The following is a 21,168-nucleotide window of genomic DNA, read 5'->3' as shown; positions in this document are numbered from 1 at the left end:
TGTTCCTCAGTAACCTGACATACAGCAGTTACGGCAAAATGAAAGGGACATTTCATGCATGTAAATAGGATGTAGATAGTGCTGCTGGATCAACAAATCATCATAAAGGCAGGTACTGTATGTTACATCAAAATCTCCACTTATCTTAAAGGAGCAACATAAAAATATGTTTTGCTTCCAGTCTGAAAAAGTACAAAAAACGTTGTGAGTAGGTTCATACAGGTCATTTCTGGATAGGTTCATGATTTATATACAAAAAAAGAAACAACACTGCTTCATAATAAGCAGGATTTACACCAGTATCACATTTTTAACTTTACTTTTAACACTTTTGGTTTTATTAAAGGAAATATCAGATGTAACAGCTCTGTAAAGGATCACCAGAGAGCATAACATAAAGTTGACATGACTATAACAGCTGAATGCGGTGATTTCCATGTTGCTCAGCAAAACGCTACACAAATTTATTTAGATCCAATGCCTATGTGCGCTTTGATTTGAGTACAACCAAACCTTCTGTTTTCTGTCATAGTTGACCGCAAATATGTCTTTATGAGCCTGAGTCGTCAGGCCTAACTAACATCATAGTTAGAGAAATAACGTTCTGCAACCTGATTTTTATCATCTGTAAATCAGCATTGCAGCTATGCAAGCAACACTGTGCTTTCATTATGATTTCATTTCTCGATAGATAGTTAATCAGTTTTTACCTGTTTCATCCCGTGTCTCCTCTCCCCATCACCCCTGGCTCCCTCGCTTTGACCCATTCGGTTTTCAAAACTAATCAGTCTCAGTCGCTCTCGCGTCATCTCGTGCTACAGTCCGAAATTGGAAATTAGCGGTCGGTAATTCTCAAATTATCCATAATTTATAAGCCTCTCCACCCCTACCGCCAACTGGGGTGGCAGCAGGGGTGGCAAGGCTGTCATTTAGGGTGGCATTTGCCACCCTATGCCACCCCAGTAGATCCGCCTATGTTCGTCATAGTCAAAATAATACAAATGCTGACAAGTAATATTAGGAATATGGAGATCTGAAATAAATTTCTAGAATCCAGAATGTTTATTCTAGATGTGGAGGATGATATTTTGATTAGAATTTTAATATAGACAAAGAAAAAATGCTTTTCAGATATCAGGAATAAATATTCCGTAAAACTAATACATATCAAAACGGCTTGCCATAATATGTTGTGTAATAAATAATATCTTGAGTGGTAGTAGATCAATGTATCTATTTAGGTGAAAGTCTAGTCTTAAAATGTTCTAATATATAGAACCTGTGCATCATCGCATGGCTCCCTCCTCATGTTGATTCTGTCTTCTTTTACACAGTTAATACTAAGTGTCAGTTTGCAGCCTTTTTACGGATGTTATTGTCTCAATATATGGTTGTTATTAGCGTCTATCAGGCCCATAGAATGCCTTCAGATTGTGCCAGTAGGCTCAGTAGGTTGTTATCATTGAGTCAAACCCAATCCTAACCCTTAAGTAATTCTATTTCCCCTCTGGAATTAATGAATCTATTCATGTGTAATCTGAAAATAATTTTATGTACTGTGAATATAACTAAATAAAAATAATATGATACGCATCTCGCTTATATTAAACAAACCCAAAACATGTAATCTCATGTCCTGTCAACTCAGTTGTTGAATCCTTTGCCTACAAATATTCAATTCTCTGTGAAAAATACCAATCATTAAGATCCTCATCAAAAGGACATGCAATGTTTCTTTTTAAAACCTAATGTGTCCAACAGACCCAGTGAGGGATTTTTTTCTTTTTTCATGCACAAAACTAAGACAAAAATCTTACTAAATCAAGAAATAAGGAGAACAGAGGCAGAGGAGACTTTGCATTTACTGAAGAAAACCTGCTACTGACCAGGTTAGTTCTGGGGAGAATGTTACTACAGTGACTGAAACAAAGGTTGAGGAAACTCTCTTCGTGAAATGGAAAAATCTGAATTTCCCATATTTCAGGTTAAAAAAACGTCAGAGTTTTCAGTAAACCTGCTTCATGAATAGGACCTCACATCTTGGTGTGTGGATATCCAAGTTACAAAAAAACAAACAAACAAAAAACAACAACAGCAACAGCAAAAAAACTTCCTAGAACAGAATAAAAAATAGATTTTTTGTAATATCCAACATTTCGCCACAAAAAGAGCAAATCATGATATATATATATATATATACATATATATATATATATATATATATATATATATATATATATATATATATATATATATATATATATATATATATATATATATATATATATATATATATATATATATATATATATATATATATATATATATATATATATATGTTTTTCTTTTTAATCCAAAAAAAGACGGTAGGAAAAAAAAGTGTCCTAATCAGGACGCTCTCCTTTAAATGCCGCTGTGTGTGTTAAAAAAGATCTAATAGGACCAATGGATGGTGTGAGCTTTAAAAACAGCAACCTGATTTACAGGAACCACACACAATACTCAAACTTTAACTCCAGTAAAGTTGAAAAAAATAAAATAAATTATGAACAATTTTATATCATGGTACAGTTTCTACAGTCAGCATCAATTTTACTGTTCTTAGATTTCACTAATAGATTTTTGTTAACTCGCAGAAAATATTTATCAAGATAAGCATGTTGGTGAAGTACCCCCCATAGAGATATTGTTAAACCGAAGAGGAAAAAAGTGGTTTCTTCATAACAAGAACTGAATGTGTTCATTCAATATGTAGCAATTGAACTTTAACAAAATAACCTTCACAAATAAATATAGAACTCCTTAAAAGGGCCTAAAAATGTATAAAGTGAAAGTACAGATGACTTTGGTTGAGTTTAGATCAGGACAAGCAAATTTGTTTCCCATTTTAATATTTTCTTATAATTAATTATCTAAACAAAACTAACCAGAATGGGTTTTCCTCTTTCCTAGTGAGATCTTTTCAATATATACACTATTAAGTGAGAGGCAGAGCCCTCTGGTTTTGAGGATGAGAATGATTTAGCATGGTACCATTGGAATAAAATATTTGCTTGATAGAATCACCAGTCAAGGGTATGTCCCCTTTGATTAAGTATTTTATTGTTTCATATCTTCAAATTATGACAAAAATCCTGTGGAACTTTCAAAGAGCTCAATAATCTTCATGGAAGGGGTACTCTGGGTGATCGCTCCACCTGTGTCAGGATTAAGAAAAAGATGGGCCATATGTAAATAGTCTTTTTTATACATAAAAAAAACAACTAAATAACAGTAGTGCATACATACATCAGAAGCTCAACAAGGCGGATGTTTTTGTTCAGTCCTTCAATGGCCTTCATCTCTCTCTCCGTAAGGGAAAAATCAAATATCTGTCAATTATAATGCAGGGAAAAGAAAGCAAGATTGATGAATGGAGAAAAGTCTGCTGGAACAGGGACTAAAGGCTTTGATTTGAATTTGATTAATGCTGTTTTTTGGATAATTTCAAACAAAGACGTGATTAAAACTACTGTTATAAAACTCAAGGATGAAATCAGCGTCATTGTCTGGAAATCAACTCTCATTAACAGTTTTTATTTAATCATATGAAAGCCAGAAAATGTTGATCATTTATGTAAATAGTTAGGTTACTTTTTCATTGACTAGCTGCTTTCCTAACATTACTTTACTCTAGATGCCTATAGAAATGTTTCTCAAATCAGTCGAGATCAGCCTTCAAGTTTGCTTTTTAATAAGGATGCAACATTTCATAGCCATGGGAACAACAGAGAGACAGAGTAACATTGAAGTCGTAGCGAAACGGCTGTTCCAACCATTGCATTTCTTAATTCTCCCGAGTAGTGCCCGACTTTACACGAGTGAATAAACTGAATGTGATTGGCAGTTTATCAAGAGGGCGGGATTGTTGTGGCACAAGGTTCACAAGCAAGTTCAATTGTGGCTGGTTTGTCGGAAGCATCTTACTAACCAGTTAGCAACTTAGTGCTAGTAGGTTCCCAATGGGAAATTACATTGGGACCAATTAGCGCTAAATTGGTTACTTAGTAACATTAGATTTCATTAATAGATTTTTGTTAACTTTTGTTAACAGAAAATATTTATCAACATAAGCACGCTGGTGAAGTACCCCCCATAGAGATATTGTTACACCAAAGAGGAAAAAAGTGGTTTCTTCATAACAAGAACTGAATGTGTTCATTCAATATGTAGCAATTGAAGGTTCACAAGCAAGTTCGATTGTGGCCAGTTTCTCGGAAGCATCTTACTAACCAGTTAGCAACTTAGTGCTAGTAGGTTCCCAATGGGAAATTACATTGGGACCAATTAGCACTAAATTGGTGACTTAGTAACAACACTGTCAAGGAACGCCATGGACAGTGGAAACATGCAAGAGGAGGAGAGTTTAGTGTCTGAAGTTGTGGATGAGTCTCCTCTGTCATACAGTTTTTATAGAGAGGAGGAAGGCGGGGAAGAAGTTGTTGTGGAAGAGGACGCCAGGGCGGCAGAAGCTTGGTTTGGTGTAGAAGGCTTCCAGCCGTACATGTTTGAGCCCTTGCCTCGCAACGCTGCCAGTTCTGTTAGCTCTACGCCTGCTGAAGACACAGACGTCCATCCCCATGAACACTGGGATAGAACTCAATGGGAAAGGAAATTATTCTTATTTCACATTTCAACCGTTGCATATATTAGCTGCGACATATGAATCAAGATGCAATGACCAAAACATTTTGATTGACAGGTGACCGTTGATATATGATTGGCCAAATTTAGGTGTTCAGGCTGATGTATGACTAACTGGCCTGCAGAAGATAACGGAACAAACAAACACAGATTTTTAGACAGGATTTATTTATTTTTTTTTATAGAAATTTTCAAAATTTTGGGACAATATCGTCTGATAAAGAGTACATTTATATACCTGTTTAAGCCAGAATGATTTGACATTTAAATATGATTTCCCTATGACTTTAAAGAATGGCTATTTATAGGGTCACAATAATCGTTAGCTATTCTCTCACCTATTCACTCATTATTTTGGGACTTGCTCTTTCTTTGGTAACATTTTACACACCTTTATTGAAAAATAGCCATATTGATAAGGATCTTAATTTTATAGGTTTGCACAGTGGAGCTGTGTGAAGCACTGTTGTCTTGCAGCAAGAAGGGACAATTGACTGCCGACCTACGTAGGGTTTAACCCGCCTTTCGCCCATAGACTACTGGGGATACACGCCAGCCACACCTTAACCCTAACGGATGAAGCAGGAGAAGATGGATGGATTTATAACCTACAACAATACTTTTTTAGCAAACTAAACAATATCTGACATGAAAATGTTAATTTCAGTCAACTGTGATATGGGACTTGACTTAAACTTGTTCCTTATGGAAGAAAAACAGTGTCATTGGAATCTGCCTTTTTTTTTAACAACGAATTTTAGACACTGAATTTTTTTAACACCAAATTTAACCACTGAATTTTTTTAGACATTAAATTTCTTACACTCAATTTTTATCTGGTAAACATTCACCAGAAAAAAATTCAGCTGCAAAAAAATTCAGCTGCAAAAATTCAGCTGCAAAAAATTCAGCTGCAAAAAAATTCAGCTGCAAAAATTCAGCTGCAAAAAATTCAGCAGCAAAAATTCAGCCACAAAAGTGTTGACCAGTTGGTGAACTCAAGCCAAAACGATCTACGCTCGATAGAGTCGAGCAGCTTCTAGCCAATGAAATTAGCTAATTTGGTCACATGACACAGCGGCTGCGCTCAGCGCTTTTCCCGGCTAAATGAGGATTTGAAAAGATGGGAATAAAAAAATAACAAAAAAACAACCTGCAAAACTTAGTTTGTGCTATGATACAGGTTAACCAAACAATTTATAATTACCTGAAAGTTATGTTTGATGCGCTCAGGACTGAAGCTCTTTGGAATGACGACCACTCCTCTTTGTATGTTGAAGCGGAGAGCTACCTGAGCACTACTCTTGTTGTACTTCTTCCCAATAGACACCAGCAGTTCATCTTCCAGAAGAGGAGGAGACTTTACATTTACCCTTAATGAGACATAAAAACATCTATTTATGCATATATGTATATATATGTATTTGTGTGCACATGTGTATTTACCAAAAACACATACCAAGAAGCATCTCTAGAAGAACCAAGGGGGCAGTAGCCCACAATCACAATCTCATTTTGACGGCAGTACTCTAGAAGTTTAGGCTGAGTGAAATATGGGTGACATTCAACCTACAAGGTCAGTGAAAGGAGAGCACACCATTAATCGTGAATCTTTGCCTAAATTAACTCTCTATTTAACTTGTTATCAGATCAGAAGGATTGACTTTGGAATCTATGTACCAACCTTGGCAATACAAATAGGCCTTTGTAGAGTTTACTCCACAACTGTGACTTTAACTGGACATGTGTGATCTTTATCTGATTAGACAGTTTTTTCATGTTAACAAACACATTCCCAAATATAAATATATTTATTATATCTATCTACATGTCTCCACCAGAGGTACCTATAAAAATGGAGATCAGGGTGTATATGAAGACTATACTGAGGTGAGTGTGTAAGTATAGAGGAGACTTATGGTGACCTGATTGGACACAGGTTTGTGTTTCAGGCCAGGTTTTCTGAACAGCAGCTCCAGCTGCCGGTGGTTGAAGTTGGAGACTCCCAGAGACTTCACCAGCCCTGCATCTTTGCAAGCTTCTAAAGCCTAAAGAGAGAATACAGAACTGAGTAAAAAAATTAGTTAAAAGCAGCAGCATGTTAGCAAAAGCAGGTAGCCTGACTAATACACCTGCTAAAATGAATTTATTAGGCTTTATTTTGCTTCTTTCGAAGTTAAATACTGTTTATACTTTGTTTATATTTAATCATTTATTTCAAAGTCAGTATGACAAATAACAGTTGAAAATAACATTATGATGAATGTAATGATACATTTACATAATTTTTGTACAAGTAACTAATTAATTTCAGTCTTTGCAATAAAAACAACTAGATCTAGAGTGACCAGATCTCCAAAAAGAAAAAAAAAGTAGGACAACCAGATTGCATTAAAAGACTACAGGAGTTTTTGTATGCAGATTTTCTCCAGCTGTGTTTTTCTTGTGTGATACAGATTTACAGTATTTCTCGCTCTCATCTCTGTATGAAATAATAATAAAAAAAAAAACATCCAAAAAACCTTTCTGAGAATCACCTTTTATCAGCCTTACCCAGTTATTAACTACACAACAGTCTTTGTTGTGGCTTTTGTTTTTTTTTATTACTTTATTAATCCCAAAGGGAAATTAAATGTTGGAGTAACTCATAAATTACTTTTTAAACAGGTGTTGTGGGTATTGATATAAATAATTAATAAATAATTTACCTGCTGTGTTTTGGTTTTAAGCGCAGAATGCGAAGGTTGCTGATGACTTCTTTGTGTTTGGGTTTGTTCGTTGAGTTCTTTAAAGAAATGCCTGTTAATTATTTTTTTGACTTTTCAGAAGTTGGCTGAGTGAAATATGGGCGATTGAAAATGCAGAAACCATAACAGATCGTGTAATACAGTCTTACATTTTTCTACATGCATTGTATTGTGTTTTACAACTCCAAGCAAAATCTATGTATCCATCTTTTTCTGTCAGTCACTTATTTACCCCTTATTCTGTAAAGTATTTGTTTTTCAATATAAGATATTAGATTATCATGTGTTATTGCTAGTTGGGAGTTATAGCTGTCTAAAATGTGTTTAACTGACCTGACCAAATAAATTGTAATACCTCATTAGAACACAGTGTTTACAGCTATGCAAGCATAAAACCTTTTTTCTATTGTTATTTTACTCTTTTATCAGATTGCATTGCATGGATAGCTCACCTCCCATGTTGCACAGAGGTCTGTCTGGTGGTAGATGTATTTGCCATTCTGATCTTTAGGGTAAAATTCCTTGCCGGGCTGAAAAATTGGCACAGTTAATTACTCTGCAATATTAGTTTATGCTAAGTCTTATCTACTCTGGCAGCCTAATTGGTGGCTTAGTCTACACCTGAACAATAATTCATTGCAGCAGTGACTGACCTTCCCACATGCATTATCATCTCTTTAAGATTCTGTATGTTTAGCATTTTGGCACCTTGAAAGCCATAGGAAGCTCCACAATGTAGAGATCCATATAGTCCATTTTTAGGGTTTTCAATGTCCTTTCCAAAGCAGGTCTCACTAACTCAGGAGGATGGAAGGTATTCCAGAGCTAGGGATTACAATATAATGTGGCATAAATTTGCAGAACATAACCATAAGATTTTAAAGTAGAAATGTAAGATAATATTAAGAAACATAACAAATAGTGGCAAACAATCTTATTTCATAGACAGTCATTTGTAGAAATTTGAATTGGTTATGTATATCTGATTTAATTAGACACATATAGGTTTGTTACCTTGCCACAGTAAAATATGTCCTCTCTTCTGACAGTTCCATCTGCAATCTTTTCTCTAATAGCTTGGCCGACCTCATGCTCATTGAAATACACCAGCGCCCCGTCAAAGTGCCTGTATCCAACTTCTATGGCCAGCTTGACACATTCGAGAGCTGTTCCCTTTGGTGTCTTTATAAATACAAATAACACATGCTTTTTGAATACACAATGCTTTAATGAATTTTCCTATTTGAGGTAGAAAAGGTTAAGAAAACACAATCATTAGTTTTCTCCAACTCACTGTGCGAGGGTCTCCATAGGTTCCCAATCCAAGAAGTGGAATACAATTGCCATCACTGATAGAAATACTGTGGCTCTCTACTGAAAGATTCATTGGTGTAAAAATGTGCATTCAAAAGAGACTTTATCAACTCAACCTAAAAGATAACAGAGCTCGACCCTGGACTTTGAACCTAGTTAACATATCATCAAGCAAACAGTCTCAACAGCCTCTAACTGAGGCAATCATTTTATTACATGGATGTTTAATGTGAACATTCAGTTCTTTGAGTTGAACTACTATAATTGTGCTCCTAAATGTTGCTAAGCTAGTTGCAGTTTGTCTATTATAAAAAGAGTATTCCATTTATTTGCCTAGGATTCAATTTTTTTGCATATTTTAAGTCTTCTGGATCAGAAGTCTATATCCATGTCCTCTTCTGGCTGAGGCATGTCTCGCTCATTGTCATGCTGCTCACTGCCTTCATCAGAGTCCTCCTTATTGTGAACTTAAGAGGCACAAAAGCAAAACAGTCTGTGATCAATTAAGAAGTGTCATTTTTTCCCCTAACATTATTGTTGATGATTGTGTCAGAACCTCAGAACGTAGGACGCAGAATTCAAGCAGACAGACCAGGATGATTACAAACAAGAGTTTATCAAACGCGAACATCCGGGTAATCGTCAGTTGGGGCGGGTTCAGTGGATACTCTGTAGAGACAGAAACTCAGGTCAGAGACTTGCGAACTCAGATGGGAAACGATAATGAGCTTGAATAATCTGGCATCAATGGCTGGAAACAGGTAGCTTAAATAGAGGCAGGAACAGGTGGATCTGATTAGACACAAGGAGTACTGGGCGGAGCAAAGCATATGTAAGAAAAGAGCCAAATCCAGCCATAGGTGCCAAGATTATGACAGATTGATGAAAGATAATCTAATAAATTAATGTATCAAGAACTGCAGCATACGACAATTAAATAATTAGTAAAACAAAAAATTACATAATAAAACTGTGAAAAAAAGAATACAATTTTGACAAAAATCTGATATGTCACGTGCAATGTATTAGCCTGTATTAGAAAAATAGTTTACTGCTGTATAAGAGGACCCTTCATAAAGCATCCTCTCTGGAGGATGGGGCAGCATCTGAGGTAGCCATAGAATCTGAACCGGGTTTAGATTGCTTTGATCCAGTTGAACTTTCAAAGTTAGCAAAATTATTGTCTTCATCTAAGCCTTCAACTTGTATGTTAGATCCAGTTCCAACCAGGTTATTTAAGGAGGTATTCCCTTTGATCTCCTCCTCCATTTTAGATGTGACTAATCTATCTCTGTTACAGGGATATGTACCAAAGGCTTTTAAGGTTGCTGTAATTCAACCTTTTCTTAAGAAACCGTCTCTTGACCCAGATGACTTGGTCAATTAAAAACCTATATCAAATCTTCCTCTCTTATCTAAAATTCTTCAGAAAGTAGTTGCCAACCAAGTTTGCGATCACTTCCACCATAATGAACTTTTTGAGTAGTATCAGTCTGGCTTTACAGCTCATCATAGCACTGAAACAGCTCTGGTGAAAGTCACTAATGATATTCTCATGGCCTCAGATAATGGACTTGTATCTGTGCTTGTCTTCTTGGATCTCAGTGCTGCATTTGATACAGTTGACCATAATATTCTTTTAGAAAGACTTGAATATTTTGTTGGAATTAAAGGAGCAGCACTAGACTAGTTTAAATGTTATCGATCTGATTGATTTCAGTTTGTTCACGTCAATGACAAATCTTCTTCATGCTCAAAGGTTACCTGTGGAGTACCACAGGGATCAATGCTAGGACTAATTCTCTTTACTTTATACATGCTCCCAATCTGTAGAGTTATTAGGCAGCATTGGATTAATTTTCACTGTTATGCTGATGATACTCACCTATATATGTCTATAAATCCAGATGAAGCTAACCCATTACATAAATTACAGGCATGTGTTGAAGACATAAAAACCAGGATGACTCTTAACTTTTTCCTTTTGAATGAAAAATAAGCTGATTAGCCAGTCATTAGCCAGTCACTTCATTTGGATGGGATTAAACTGATATCAGATAATAAAGTTAAAAATCTTGGTGTTGTTTTTGATCAGGACCTGTCATTGAAACCCCATATCAAAGAGGTTTCTAGAATTTCCTTCTTTCATCTGAGGAACATTGCAAAAATTAGAAATCTCCTGTCCAGGGGTGATGCTGAGAAACTAGTCCATGCATTTGTTACTTCAAGGCTGGACTATTGTAATTCTTTACTATCAGGAAGTCCACAAACTGTAGTTAAAAGCCTTCAGCTGATCCAAAATGCTGCAGCCAGAGTTCTGATGAAAATTAAAAAGAGAGATCATATCTCTCCTATCCTGGCTTCTCTTCATTGGCTTCCTGTTAAATCCAGAATAGAATTTAAAATCCTCCTTCTCACATATAAAGCCTTAAATGGCCAAGCTCCATCTGATATCAGAGATCTGATTGTTCCTTATGTTCCTAACAGAGCACTTCGCTCTCAATCTGCAGGTTTACTAGTGGTTCCCAGAATTTCTAAAACTAGAATGGGAGGCAGATTTTTTAGTTATCAGGCTCCTCTCCTGAGGAACCAACTACCAGTTTTTGTCCGTGAGGCAGACACCCTGTCTACTTTTAAGGCTAGGCTTAAAACTTTCCTTTTTGATGAAGCTTATAGTTAGAGTGGCTCAGGTTATCCTGAGCTATTTCTATAGTTATGCTGCTATAGGCTTAGACTGTTGGAGGACATAGGGACCCACATTTCATCATTCTGCTTCATTCTCTCTCTATTCTCCTATTCTGCAGAATCTGTTAGTTCAATCTCTAACATTCTGATCTCTCTGCTCTTCCTCAGAGTAGCTTTGCCTCGTCTGTTCCTGTTTGGCTGTGACGCCATCCTGGAGAGAAACATCAGCTGTGCTGCTTCCATCAACACCTTGTTTATATAGATGCTGGAGATCTGCCTGTTTTTCCAGTGTGGTCCTGTTTCTCTGACCATGACTGGCTGGATGTGCTCTCTTCATCCTCTGGCATGGGAGCTGGCTTGAAGCTTGTCTGCCTGGCTTTGTGTTTCCTGGACGGGGCGCCTTTTACAGCTGCTTTTTGTGTCTCTGCTTCTGTCTCCTTGAACCCCAGTCGGCCTCAGCAGATGGCCGCTCACACTGAGCCTGGTCTTGCTGGAGGTTTCTTCCTGTTCAAAGGGAGTTTTTCCATCTCCACTGTCGCTACAAGCATGCTTAGTGTGAGGGATTGTATTTGAGTCAATGCAATCAACTGGTTTTCCTTAGATAGAAAGGAATGTAGCTATATAGCTATATAAATAAACTGAATTGAATTGAATTTTAAACAGGACGAATGCTAGCTGACGGGGTTAATATGAACATCACATACCGTTAACCTATGTTAAAAAGCAGGAACTCTATTTTATAGGACTTTTGAACACATCAGATACGGCACCCCCCATGTTAATCAGGTGGGACGGTATCTGACAGGTTTTATGAGTCCATTAGATACCTTTCCCGCTATGTTAAGCAGGGGGAACGCTATACGACGAGTTTAAAAAGCCCATTAGATACAGTTCTCCCCTAATTACGCTGGGGGAATGCTGTCTGACTGAGTTTAAAGGCCAATCAGATACCGTCCCCCCAACCATTTAATGTTGGGGAAGACTATCTGATGGGGTTTGTATGCCCATCAGATACCTTTATGCCTTAGTTTAGCAAAGGGAATGCTATTTGACAGGGTTTATAAAACAGTCAGATACCTTTCACCCTATGTGAATAAAGGGGAACGCTATCTGACGGGGTTTAAAGGCCCATAAGATTTCGCTCCTCTCATTTTGAACAGGGCGCACACAATCTGACAGGGTTTATATGCCTATCAGATTCCGTTCTCTCCATTTTAACCAGGGGGAATGCTATATGATAGGGTTCATAAGCAAATCAGATACCTTTCCCCCTATGTTAAGCAGGCGAAACGCTATATGACAAGGTTTATAAGCCCCTCAGATACCGTTCTTCCCTAGTTAAGCAGGGGCCGGCTATCTGACTGTATTTATTGGCCCATCAGATACTGTTCCTTCCATGCTAAGAAGGGGGAAGGATGTCTGACAGGGCTTTTGGGCCCATCTGATACCCTTCTCCCCATGTTAAGGAGGGGTACGCCATTTGCCGGGGCTTATGGACCTATCAGATACTGTTCCAGGGGGAGCTCTATATGACAGGGTTTATGGGCCCATCAGATTCTGTTTCGCCAATGTTAAGCAGGGGAAATGCTATCTGATGGGATATATAGACCCATCAGATACTGTTCCCCCATGATAAGAAGGAGGAATGCTATCTGACGGGGTTTATATGCCTTTCAGATACCGCTAATCCCATATTAAGCAGGTAGAATGCTATCTGACAGGGTTTATATGCCCATATGATACCGTTCTCAGTAGGTCAAGCATGGGGAAATGCTGTCTGATGGGGCTTATTGGCCCACCAGATACAGTTCCCTCTATTTTAGAGAGGAGGAACACTGTTTGAAAGGGTTGGTAAGCCCATCAGATACCTTTCCCCTTATATTTGAAGGGGGACCGCTATCTGACGGGGTTTATAGGCCTATCAGATACTTTACCTTCCAGTTTAAGCAGGAGGAAAACTATCTGTTGGGGTTTATGGCCCCATAAAATAAAGTTTCCCCCATGTTAAGCAGGTAGAACACTATCTGATGGGGTTTATAGGCCCATCAGATACCATTCCCCCCGTGTTTAGCAGGGGAAATGCTTTCTGACAGGGTTTATATGTCCATCAGATACCCTTCCACCCATTTTAAGCAAGGGGCACTCTATCGGACGGGGTTTATGGGCCATTCAGATTGCTGTTCCCCTATATGGGTAACTCAATCTGAAGGGGTTTATAGGCCCATCAGTTACAATTACCCACATTTAAGCAGGGTGAATGCTAAACAGGGTTTATATGCCCATCAGATACCCTAACCCCATTATAAGCAGGGGGAATGCTATCTGGCGGGTTTTATATGCCCATCAGATACCCTTCCACCCATGTTAAGCACATCAGATAACTTTCCCCTATGTTAAGCATGGGGAACGCAATATTACGGGGTTTATTTGCTCATTAGATACCGTTAACCCCATGTTAAGCAGGCGGAACGCTATCTGACAGGGTTTATATGCCCATCATATACCGTTTCCCCATGTTAAGCTGGGGGAAGGTTATCTAACGGAGTTTATAGCTCCTTCAGATGTCGTTCCCTAAGCTGGGGGAACACTATCTGACATGACTTATGGACTCATGAGTTATTTTCAACCCATGCTAAACAGTCAGAACACTATCTGACAGAGTTTATAAGCCCATAAGATAGCTTTCCACCTATGTTAAGCAGGTGGAATGCTATTTGACGTGCTTTATGTGCCCATCAGAAACCTTTCTCCCCATTTTAAGCAGGGGAACGCTATCTGATGGGGGTTATGGTCCCATCAGATACCATTTCCCCCATGTCAAGCAGGCAGGAATGCTATCTGAAGGGGTTTACGGTCCCATCAGATAAAGTTTCTCACATGTTAATGTTTGATTTTATATTATATACCAATCCAGGTTGGACACCATATTTCACTGCATGAAAAGTGAGATTTTCGTCCCCGTAAACCCCCGTAAACTCCCGCAGATCTGCCTGATTTTCATCAGTTTCCGACAATTTGCAACCCGTGCTTGTCCGCGTTAGTCGTGCCACAAATTGTCGGAAACGGACTCTGACGTATGTGGAGAGCGATCAGCTGTACTAATGGCCCTAATTACATATGAATGCAGCAAACCCGCGCGGCTGGCCAGGTCTGGCTTGAATAACCTTCTCAGTATTGGCTGAAACCACTATTCTCAAACAAATGAAATCGCTCGTGATTGGCAGCAAAACCAAATGTGGCCACGCCAGGCTTTAATTTTCTTACTGAGTATTGGACGGAACCACTTCTTTTTAAACAAGTAAAGTCGCTCGTGATTGGTTGGCATATATATATATATTTACATATAAATTTACATATATATATTTATTCATATATATATATTTATTCATTCATATATTTATTCATTCATATGGTGTGTATTTATGTTATCCTACACTACTACACAATTATTATGCTACCATCAAGGACATGAATGAATTTATACAGGAAATGAACATTTGCCAGGAAGCTGTTTATGCAAAGAAAGAGCTTTATTGAAACACACACAACTATATACAACGCGTATCCAAACACATGCGTTTCTAAAAATTAAAAGTCCGTGAACGGTCCGTTTGCTTCCTCGGGGTTGGAGGTAACTGGCAGCATTCCCTCCGAGGCAGGTCCGATGTGCAGACGCCTACTGTGCGCGGCCCTGTACTTCGGCATCGCTTCTAACCGGGACTGCAGCTTAACACAGAGTTCAGTGAGATCCGTCCTACGAAATGGCGGCGACCGTACAATCCATCCAGAGACACCGACGACGGCGGCGGACTTCCAGAGTTCCACTTCCTCATCTGCTAGCACACTCTGCCTCGCTTTCAACAGCTGAAAAATAAAACAATGAATCAGCGCACTGCGTATGGACACAACACATCTATCAATGCACCTGAAAAATAGTCACCAAATAAAGTCTTACCCTCTTTCTTCTGGCCCGACTCCGAGCAGATTGCCTCCGCACGCAGCGTGTTGGCTGGCTGCGTATATCTGAAGCTCCTGCGTACCGTCTGAAAATACGTCTTACAGGCAGCTGGAAAACAATTAAATGAGAGTGGTATGAATAAAAAATCAAATGCAAGTCACAGTAACAAGGAAGGAGAAAACATTAAAACAAGTCTCTTACATACAATGTCGTCTTTATCAACATCGTGCAAATCTGGACTTGCTGATATGGCTCCGAGCAAATAGGAGGTCACCACCTCATTCTGAGGCGACAGTAGTCTGTGAAAACAAAATGTAAAGCTATGATCGGTATCTATCCGTATCCATTTCCTTTTACCGCAGAATGGAAGCATATTCTTTAAATCTTACCCTTGCTCCGGTTCTTAGCGCCTGCAATTAGTCTCCGAGTTGTGAAGACGGCGTACTGCTTCCTGTGAATCACAAAAAAAACACTTTAATAAAGCTTGTTCTTGCAAGGCTACTGCTATTAGCCGCTATTAGCCGTAGCTTAGGCTAGGCTGCTTTTAGCCTAGCAGGCAGTAATCGAACATATATTTACCGCTAGCATCTCTTCTTTGAGTTCGTCTTGTTCGATGCAGAGTCGCCATCGCGTCCAAGAGGAGTTTTACCCCGAAATCCAGACGCTCCAGACCGCCTGCACAAAGCAAAGCATACATCCTCCACTGTGGCTGCACACCGCGCCGCTCTGAGTTTCTTGGAGATCGTAAAGAGCATGCGCGAGATGAACCAGGGTTTCCGCGGATCAATAAAAATAATTAAAAAATCATTCATTTTTTTTTAAATCAAGGCCTTAATTGGCACTAAAATTATTTAAATATATTTATCGAAGTATTTATAATTCTTTAATAAAAAATGCTTATAAAAACAATTTCGTCAGATATATTATATCGCTCCAGGCGGAGAAAAAGCTAGAGGATATATATATACGTATATATGTGTGTGTGTGTGTTTACATACATACAGGAGTCATGGAACTGTGCTTGCAGCTCCTTCATATTTCATGTACACTAATAACTTGTGTACATGGTTCTTGTTGATGGCATTAAAATCATTTCAAATAGCATTAAATTAGAGTCACTCATTCCTGTATGAACCCTGTGAGCGCTTAATTTAATATGACATATTAAAAAAATCCCACCATCATCCAGCATATGTTCAGTTTCTGCCCAAATATATATTTATATTTTTGTAACGGGGATAAGGATAATTCAAAACTGCTTTTTTTGAATGAACTTGTTCTCTTCTCCCAAACATCTCTTTTCATTCCTGTAATAAGAAGTTTCTTTTGAATGGATTTGATTAAAGTTTAAGTCCCTCGGTATAAAATAAATATTTTGATGGAGATGAGAAATCTGCTTCCTCGTTGGTGAATAACCAATAATTTGGATCCAATCATTTAAATAAACGGTGTTAGTTTTTTTTTTTTTTTATATATAAGAATTGTGCTATAATTTCTAGTCACCGATCTGTTGTTGCTATATTTTAATTTGACGAACCGGAATTTGTCGATGTTCTTTTTCCTGTTTGGTGCGATTGCAATTGCGGATCTTGACCTGGCCGGACCTTATGACCACAGTGTACCAATCTTCTGATGGCTACTTCCAGCAGGATAATGCGCCATGTTATAAAGTGAATCATCTCAGACTAATTTCTTGAAACTTTTCCACTTAAGTAATTGTGAATTGAGCATATTGACAGACAACATTTTATTTTTTATCTTAAATGCCTTTTTTTTTTTTTATAATTACTGCGCTAAATGTATTGCTCTGTCAGCTAAATATCTGTTTTGGTCTCTATACTTTAATTAAATAAATCAATTCAAGCTAAAATGTAAGAGGCTATACTGAGCCTGATCTCTTTGTATCAGAGATTTTCTTACCTTTTAGAAAAATGTCACTTGGAGTAAAACCCCCCCTGCAACCCTGATTTGCATTTGTATAGCTCACAGCATGTTCATTTACATGTTAAAGCCTCCCCTAGAATTTCATGGGGGGTAGGCATGGGGGGAACACTGCCTTAGAAAGTCCACGTCAATTTCTGACAATTTACGGGAGTTTTCGGCGAAGCCTGCAAATTGTCGTAAACTGCCGCTAACCTGAAGTTCCACGACAATCTACAGTGCCGCATATTGACGAAAATCCCACTTTTCATGCAGTGTTTATGTTGTGAATAACTGTTATATTCAATTCCCAGGCCTTTGGGAATTTATATTTCTGATACTGCAAGATGTTTATTGTAGGGGTGGTAATATCTTATTTGTATCTTTTTATTTCGGCTGTAAAATATTGTTTATGAGCACAAGCCTGACTAGCTTTGTTTTAGAACAATAAATGAAAGAGTGATTTGAGCACAAATCATAGTCAAACAGTTAATTCTACGCATACATGGAATAAATTTACCACAACGGGGGTTACGGTCCCAACAGATACCGTTTTGAACTTGTTAAGGAGGGAGAAGGCTATATGATGGGGTTTATGGTCCCATCAGATAATGTTTCCCCCATTTTAAGCACGGGAAACACTCTGACGTGGTTTATAGGCCCATCAGATAATGTTCCCCCAATATTAAGCAGGAGGAATGCTATCTGATGGGGTTTAAGGAATCATGAGATTACCGTTCACCTATTTTAAACTGGGGGAACGCTATCTGACTAGGTTTTTGCGCCCATCAGATTCCTTTACCCTATGTTAAGCAGGGGGACCTCTATCTGACGGGGTTTATGGGCCCCTCAGATACCGTTCTACCCATTTTAGGCACTAGGAACGCTGTCTGACGGAGTTTGTGTGCCCATCAGATACCGTTCCGCCAATGTTAAGCAAGGGGAATGCTTTCTGACGGGATTTAATGGCCCATTATATACTGTTCTCACCAGGTTAAGCACTGGAAAATGCTGTCTAACTAGGCTCATGGGCCCATCAAATACCATTCCCTCCATTTTAGACAGGAGAAATGCTGTTCAGACAAGATTCATATGCCCATCAGGTACCATTCCCCACTTGTTAAGCAGGGGGAATGCTATCTAATGAGGAATATATGCCCATCAGATTTTATTCTGCCCTAGTTAAGCAGGGGAACACCATGTGATTGGGTTTATAGGCCCTTTAGATACTTTGCCCCCCATGTTCAGAAGGGGGAATGCTGTCTGATGGGGTTTGTATGCCAATCAGATACTGTTCCCCCCATGTTAAGCTGGTTGAACCCTATCTAATAAGACTTTTGGATTCAGGATTGCCATAAAATGGGACAGATGGACCCTGTATTCAAGTTGAGACAATCAGTAGGAAAGTTCAAATAGTTTATCAAATGAAAACAAACAAAACTAAAACTAAAGTGGAGCTGCTAGGATCTGCGGCTCACGGATGCTGCAAGAGGAGGGTGGGGCATCGCCCAATCTCAGACACTCTGTGGGAGAAACACAGGTAAGTGACCACGATCATCCGACCGAAGATGATGATTTCAGTGAGTCACTTACCTGGTTCAAGAGTCCAGTCCATCTCCCTGGAAAGGGGCACAATCCAGCCGCTGGACTGAAGAATGACACGGCATGCGTCACCCAGAGTGTCCCCGGTGCAGCAGCTCCGGAGGACTTGTAGGAAGCCGATCATGGATAGGAATTCAGAACAGAGAGGAACAGACAGAACAATTAGGATCCAGGCTTCCAGGCATCCTAGGGCTCCCAGGCAGGTACGGAGTCCAAAAGAGTCCAGAAGCGTGATCAGGCAAACAAGCACAGGAGCAGACAGTATCAGGAGCAGATGGACAGGCTCAGTGCTAGAGGGTAGCAGAGACAGGACGTGGAACCAAATCTTGAGCAGTACCTTTAAACTGGTCTCCTCCTTGGAGCCAGGTGTTGGGATATATTGCCATAATGGAGCCCAAATCAATTGTATAAACCATCCAAAACAATCCCCTTTTCCTTTTTCATAAAGAGAAAAAAAGTACCGTAACGGCGGTCAGCTCACGCATGGACCAATCAGCTGACTGAGGAGGCTGATACTTCAACAGGAAATGCCCCTACGTCACTCATGGTTTAAAACTCAGAGTGCGAAGTAAATCTTTCTCTTTCCCTGGGTTCATCGCCTGCAAGGAGAGGTCCGTTTCATGTGAAATGCTAAAAAAAAACTAACTGGAAATAGCTTTCGTTTTCCTGCATCAAAAGTCACTGATCGCAGTGTCTAATCGTGCGTAGCGGCCACCCTAACTGGGGAGACAGAGCCCACCCCCTTTTGGAGGACCTCTACGGACATCACGGCCTATCGGCAAAGGGACGCCTTTATTTGATTCTCTCCGTAAGTAAATCTTCCTCGACCTAAAAGCACATCAAGCCCTCTGCTGTAGCATCAAACTCATTGAAGCCTGCTAAGACCCGCTTATGGCTGTAACCAGACCGTGCGCCCCCTCTTAATCTCAGCAGCACCCCCAGAACCCTCCAGAGGTGAAAACCACAAACCTTGGTAAGTAAGCAAATTAAAGCTGCAATTATTCAACTAAGAACACTATATTGATTTCAACTCCGATTTTGAATAGGTTAAATAATTAACTATAACTCCAGTTCTAGTTAATCATTTATTCATGGTCTGCAGGATATCATTTTGGCATTGTCACTGGGTTGGCCTGAGACTGAAATGTCCGTTGTATGAATAACAATAAATCATCCAGACTGCTTTTAGTTAAATAGCTAAAAACGCTACTCCTGCTGAAAATAGACTGGGTGTATTTGCAGTGTTGCAGCTACTGAGTCTAGCGGGTTTGAGTGGATTTAACAGCCAGTTAATTAAATCTCAGACCTATAATCCAATAGAGAATTGAGGATTTGGGACTTCAGCTGCGTTATTTGTTGGTTGCTGCCATTCTGAAGCTCTAAGATCAGATTGTGGATTGGTGCATCACATGCAGTCATGGCAAAAAGTTTTGAGAATGATTCAAATGTTAATATTTACAAAGTCTACTGCTTCAGTTTTTATTACGGCAATTTACGTATACTCCAGATTGTTATAAATGGTGATCAGCACAACAGCAATTAATTGCTAAGTCAATATTTGCCTAGAAAATGAACTTTATCCCCCATAACACATTTCAACATCATTGCAGCCCTGCCTTAAAAGGACCAGCTAACATGGTTTCAGTGATTGCTGCATTAACACAGGTGTGGGTGGTGATGAGGACAGGGCTGGAGGTCAATCTGTCATGATTAAGTTAGAATGACACCACTGGACACTTTAAAAAGAGGCTGGTGCTTGGCATCATTGTTTCTCTTCTGTGAACAATGGTTATCTCTAAAGAAACACATGCAGTCATCATTGCACTGCACAAAAAATGGCCTAACAGGAAAGAGAATTGCTGCAAGAAAGATTGCACCTCAGTCAACAATCTATCGCATCATCAAGAACTTAAAGGAGAGAGGTTCTATTGTTGCCAAAAAGGCTCCAGAGCACCCAGGAAATACCAGCAAGCACCAGGAACGTCCCTTAAAAGTGTTTCAGCTGCGGGATCGGGCTACCAGCAGTGCAGAGCTTGCTGAGGAATGGCAGCATTCAGGTGTGAGTGCATCTGCACGCACTGTGAGGCGGAGACTCTTGGAGCAAGGCCTGGTCTCAAGGAGGGCAGCAAAGAAGCCACTTCTCTCCAGGAAAAACATCAGGGACAGACTGATATTCTGCAAAAGGTACAGGGAGTGGACTGCTCAGTAGAGTCCTGCACGGGTCGAGTTTTACCAACCCGCACCCACCCGAACCCGTTA

At 39.1% G+C, this 21,168-nt stretch overlaps 1 protein-coding gene across 2 annotated transcripts; it reads right to left on the bottom strand.

Annotated features, from left to right (window-relative positions):
- Positions 1 to 3,080: 3,080 nt before the first annotated feature.
- On the bottom strand, positions 3,081 to 8,876 carry LOC119785771 (aldo-keto reductase family 1 member D1-like). Of its 2 annotated transcripts, XM_038288554.1 has the most exons (9): positions 8,725 to 8,876; positions 8,445 to 8,612; positions 8,139 to 8,255; positions 7,883 to 7,960; positions 6,609 to 6,731; positions 6,143 to 6,252; positions 5,891 to 6,056; positions 3,289 to 3,371; positions 3,081 to 3,197 (listed from the first exon to the last, which is right to left on the bottom strand). In XM_038288554.1, the coding sequence occupies exons 1-9, from the start codon at positions 8,833 to 8,835 to the stop codon at positions 3,155 to 3,157; spliced, it is 999 nt and encodes a 332-aa protein (XP_038144482.1). In that variant the 5' UTR covers positions 8,836 to 8,876; the 3' UTR covers positions 3,081 to 3,154. The 2 variants fall into 2 exon arrangements, with proteins under 2 accessions (XP_038144482.1, XP_038144483.1); XM_038288555.1 differs by lacking the exon at positions 8,139 to 8,255.
- Between the last annotated feature and the right edge of the window lie 12,292 nt (positions 8,877 to 21,168).

Source organism: Cyprinodon tularosa, unplaced genomic scaffold (genome assembly GCF_016077235.1).
Source record: "Cyprinodon tularosa strain WSP-4 unplaced genomic scaffold, ASM1607723v1 ctg258, whole genome shotgun sequence".
NCBI classification, from domain to species: domain Eukaryota; kingdom Metazoa; phylum Chordata; class Actinopteri; order Cyprinodontiformes; family Cyprinodontidae; genus Cyprinodon; species Cyprinodon tularosa.
This window is presented reverse-complemented; position numbering and strand designations above follow the sequence as displayed.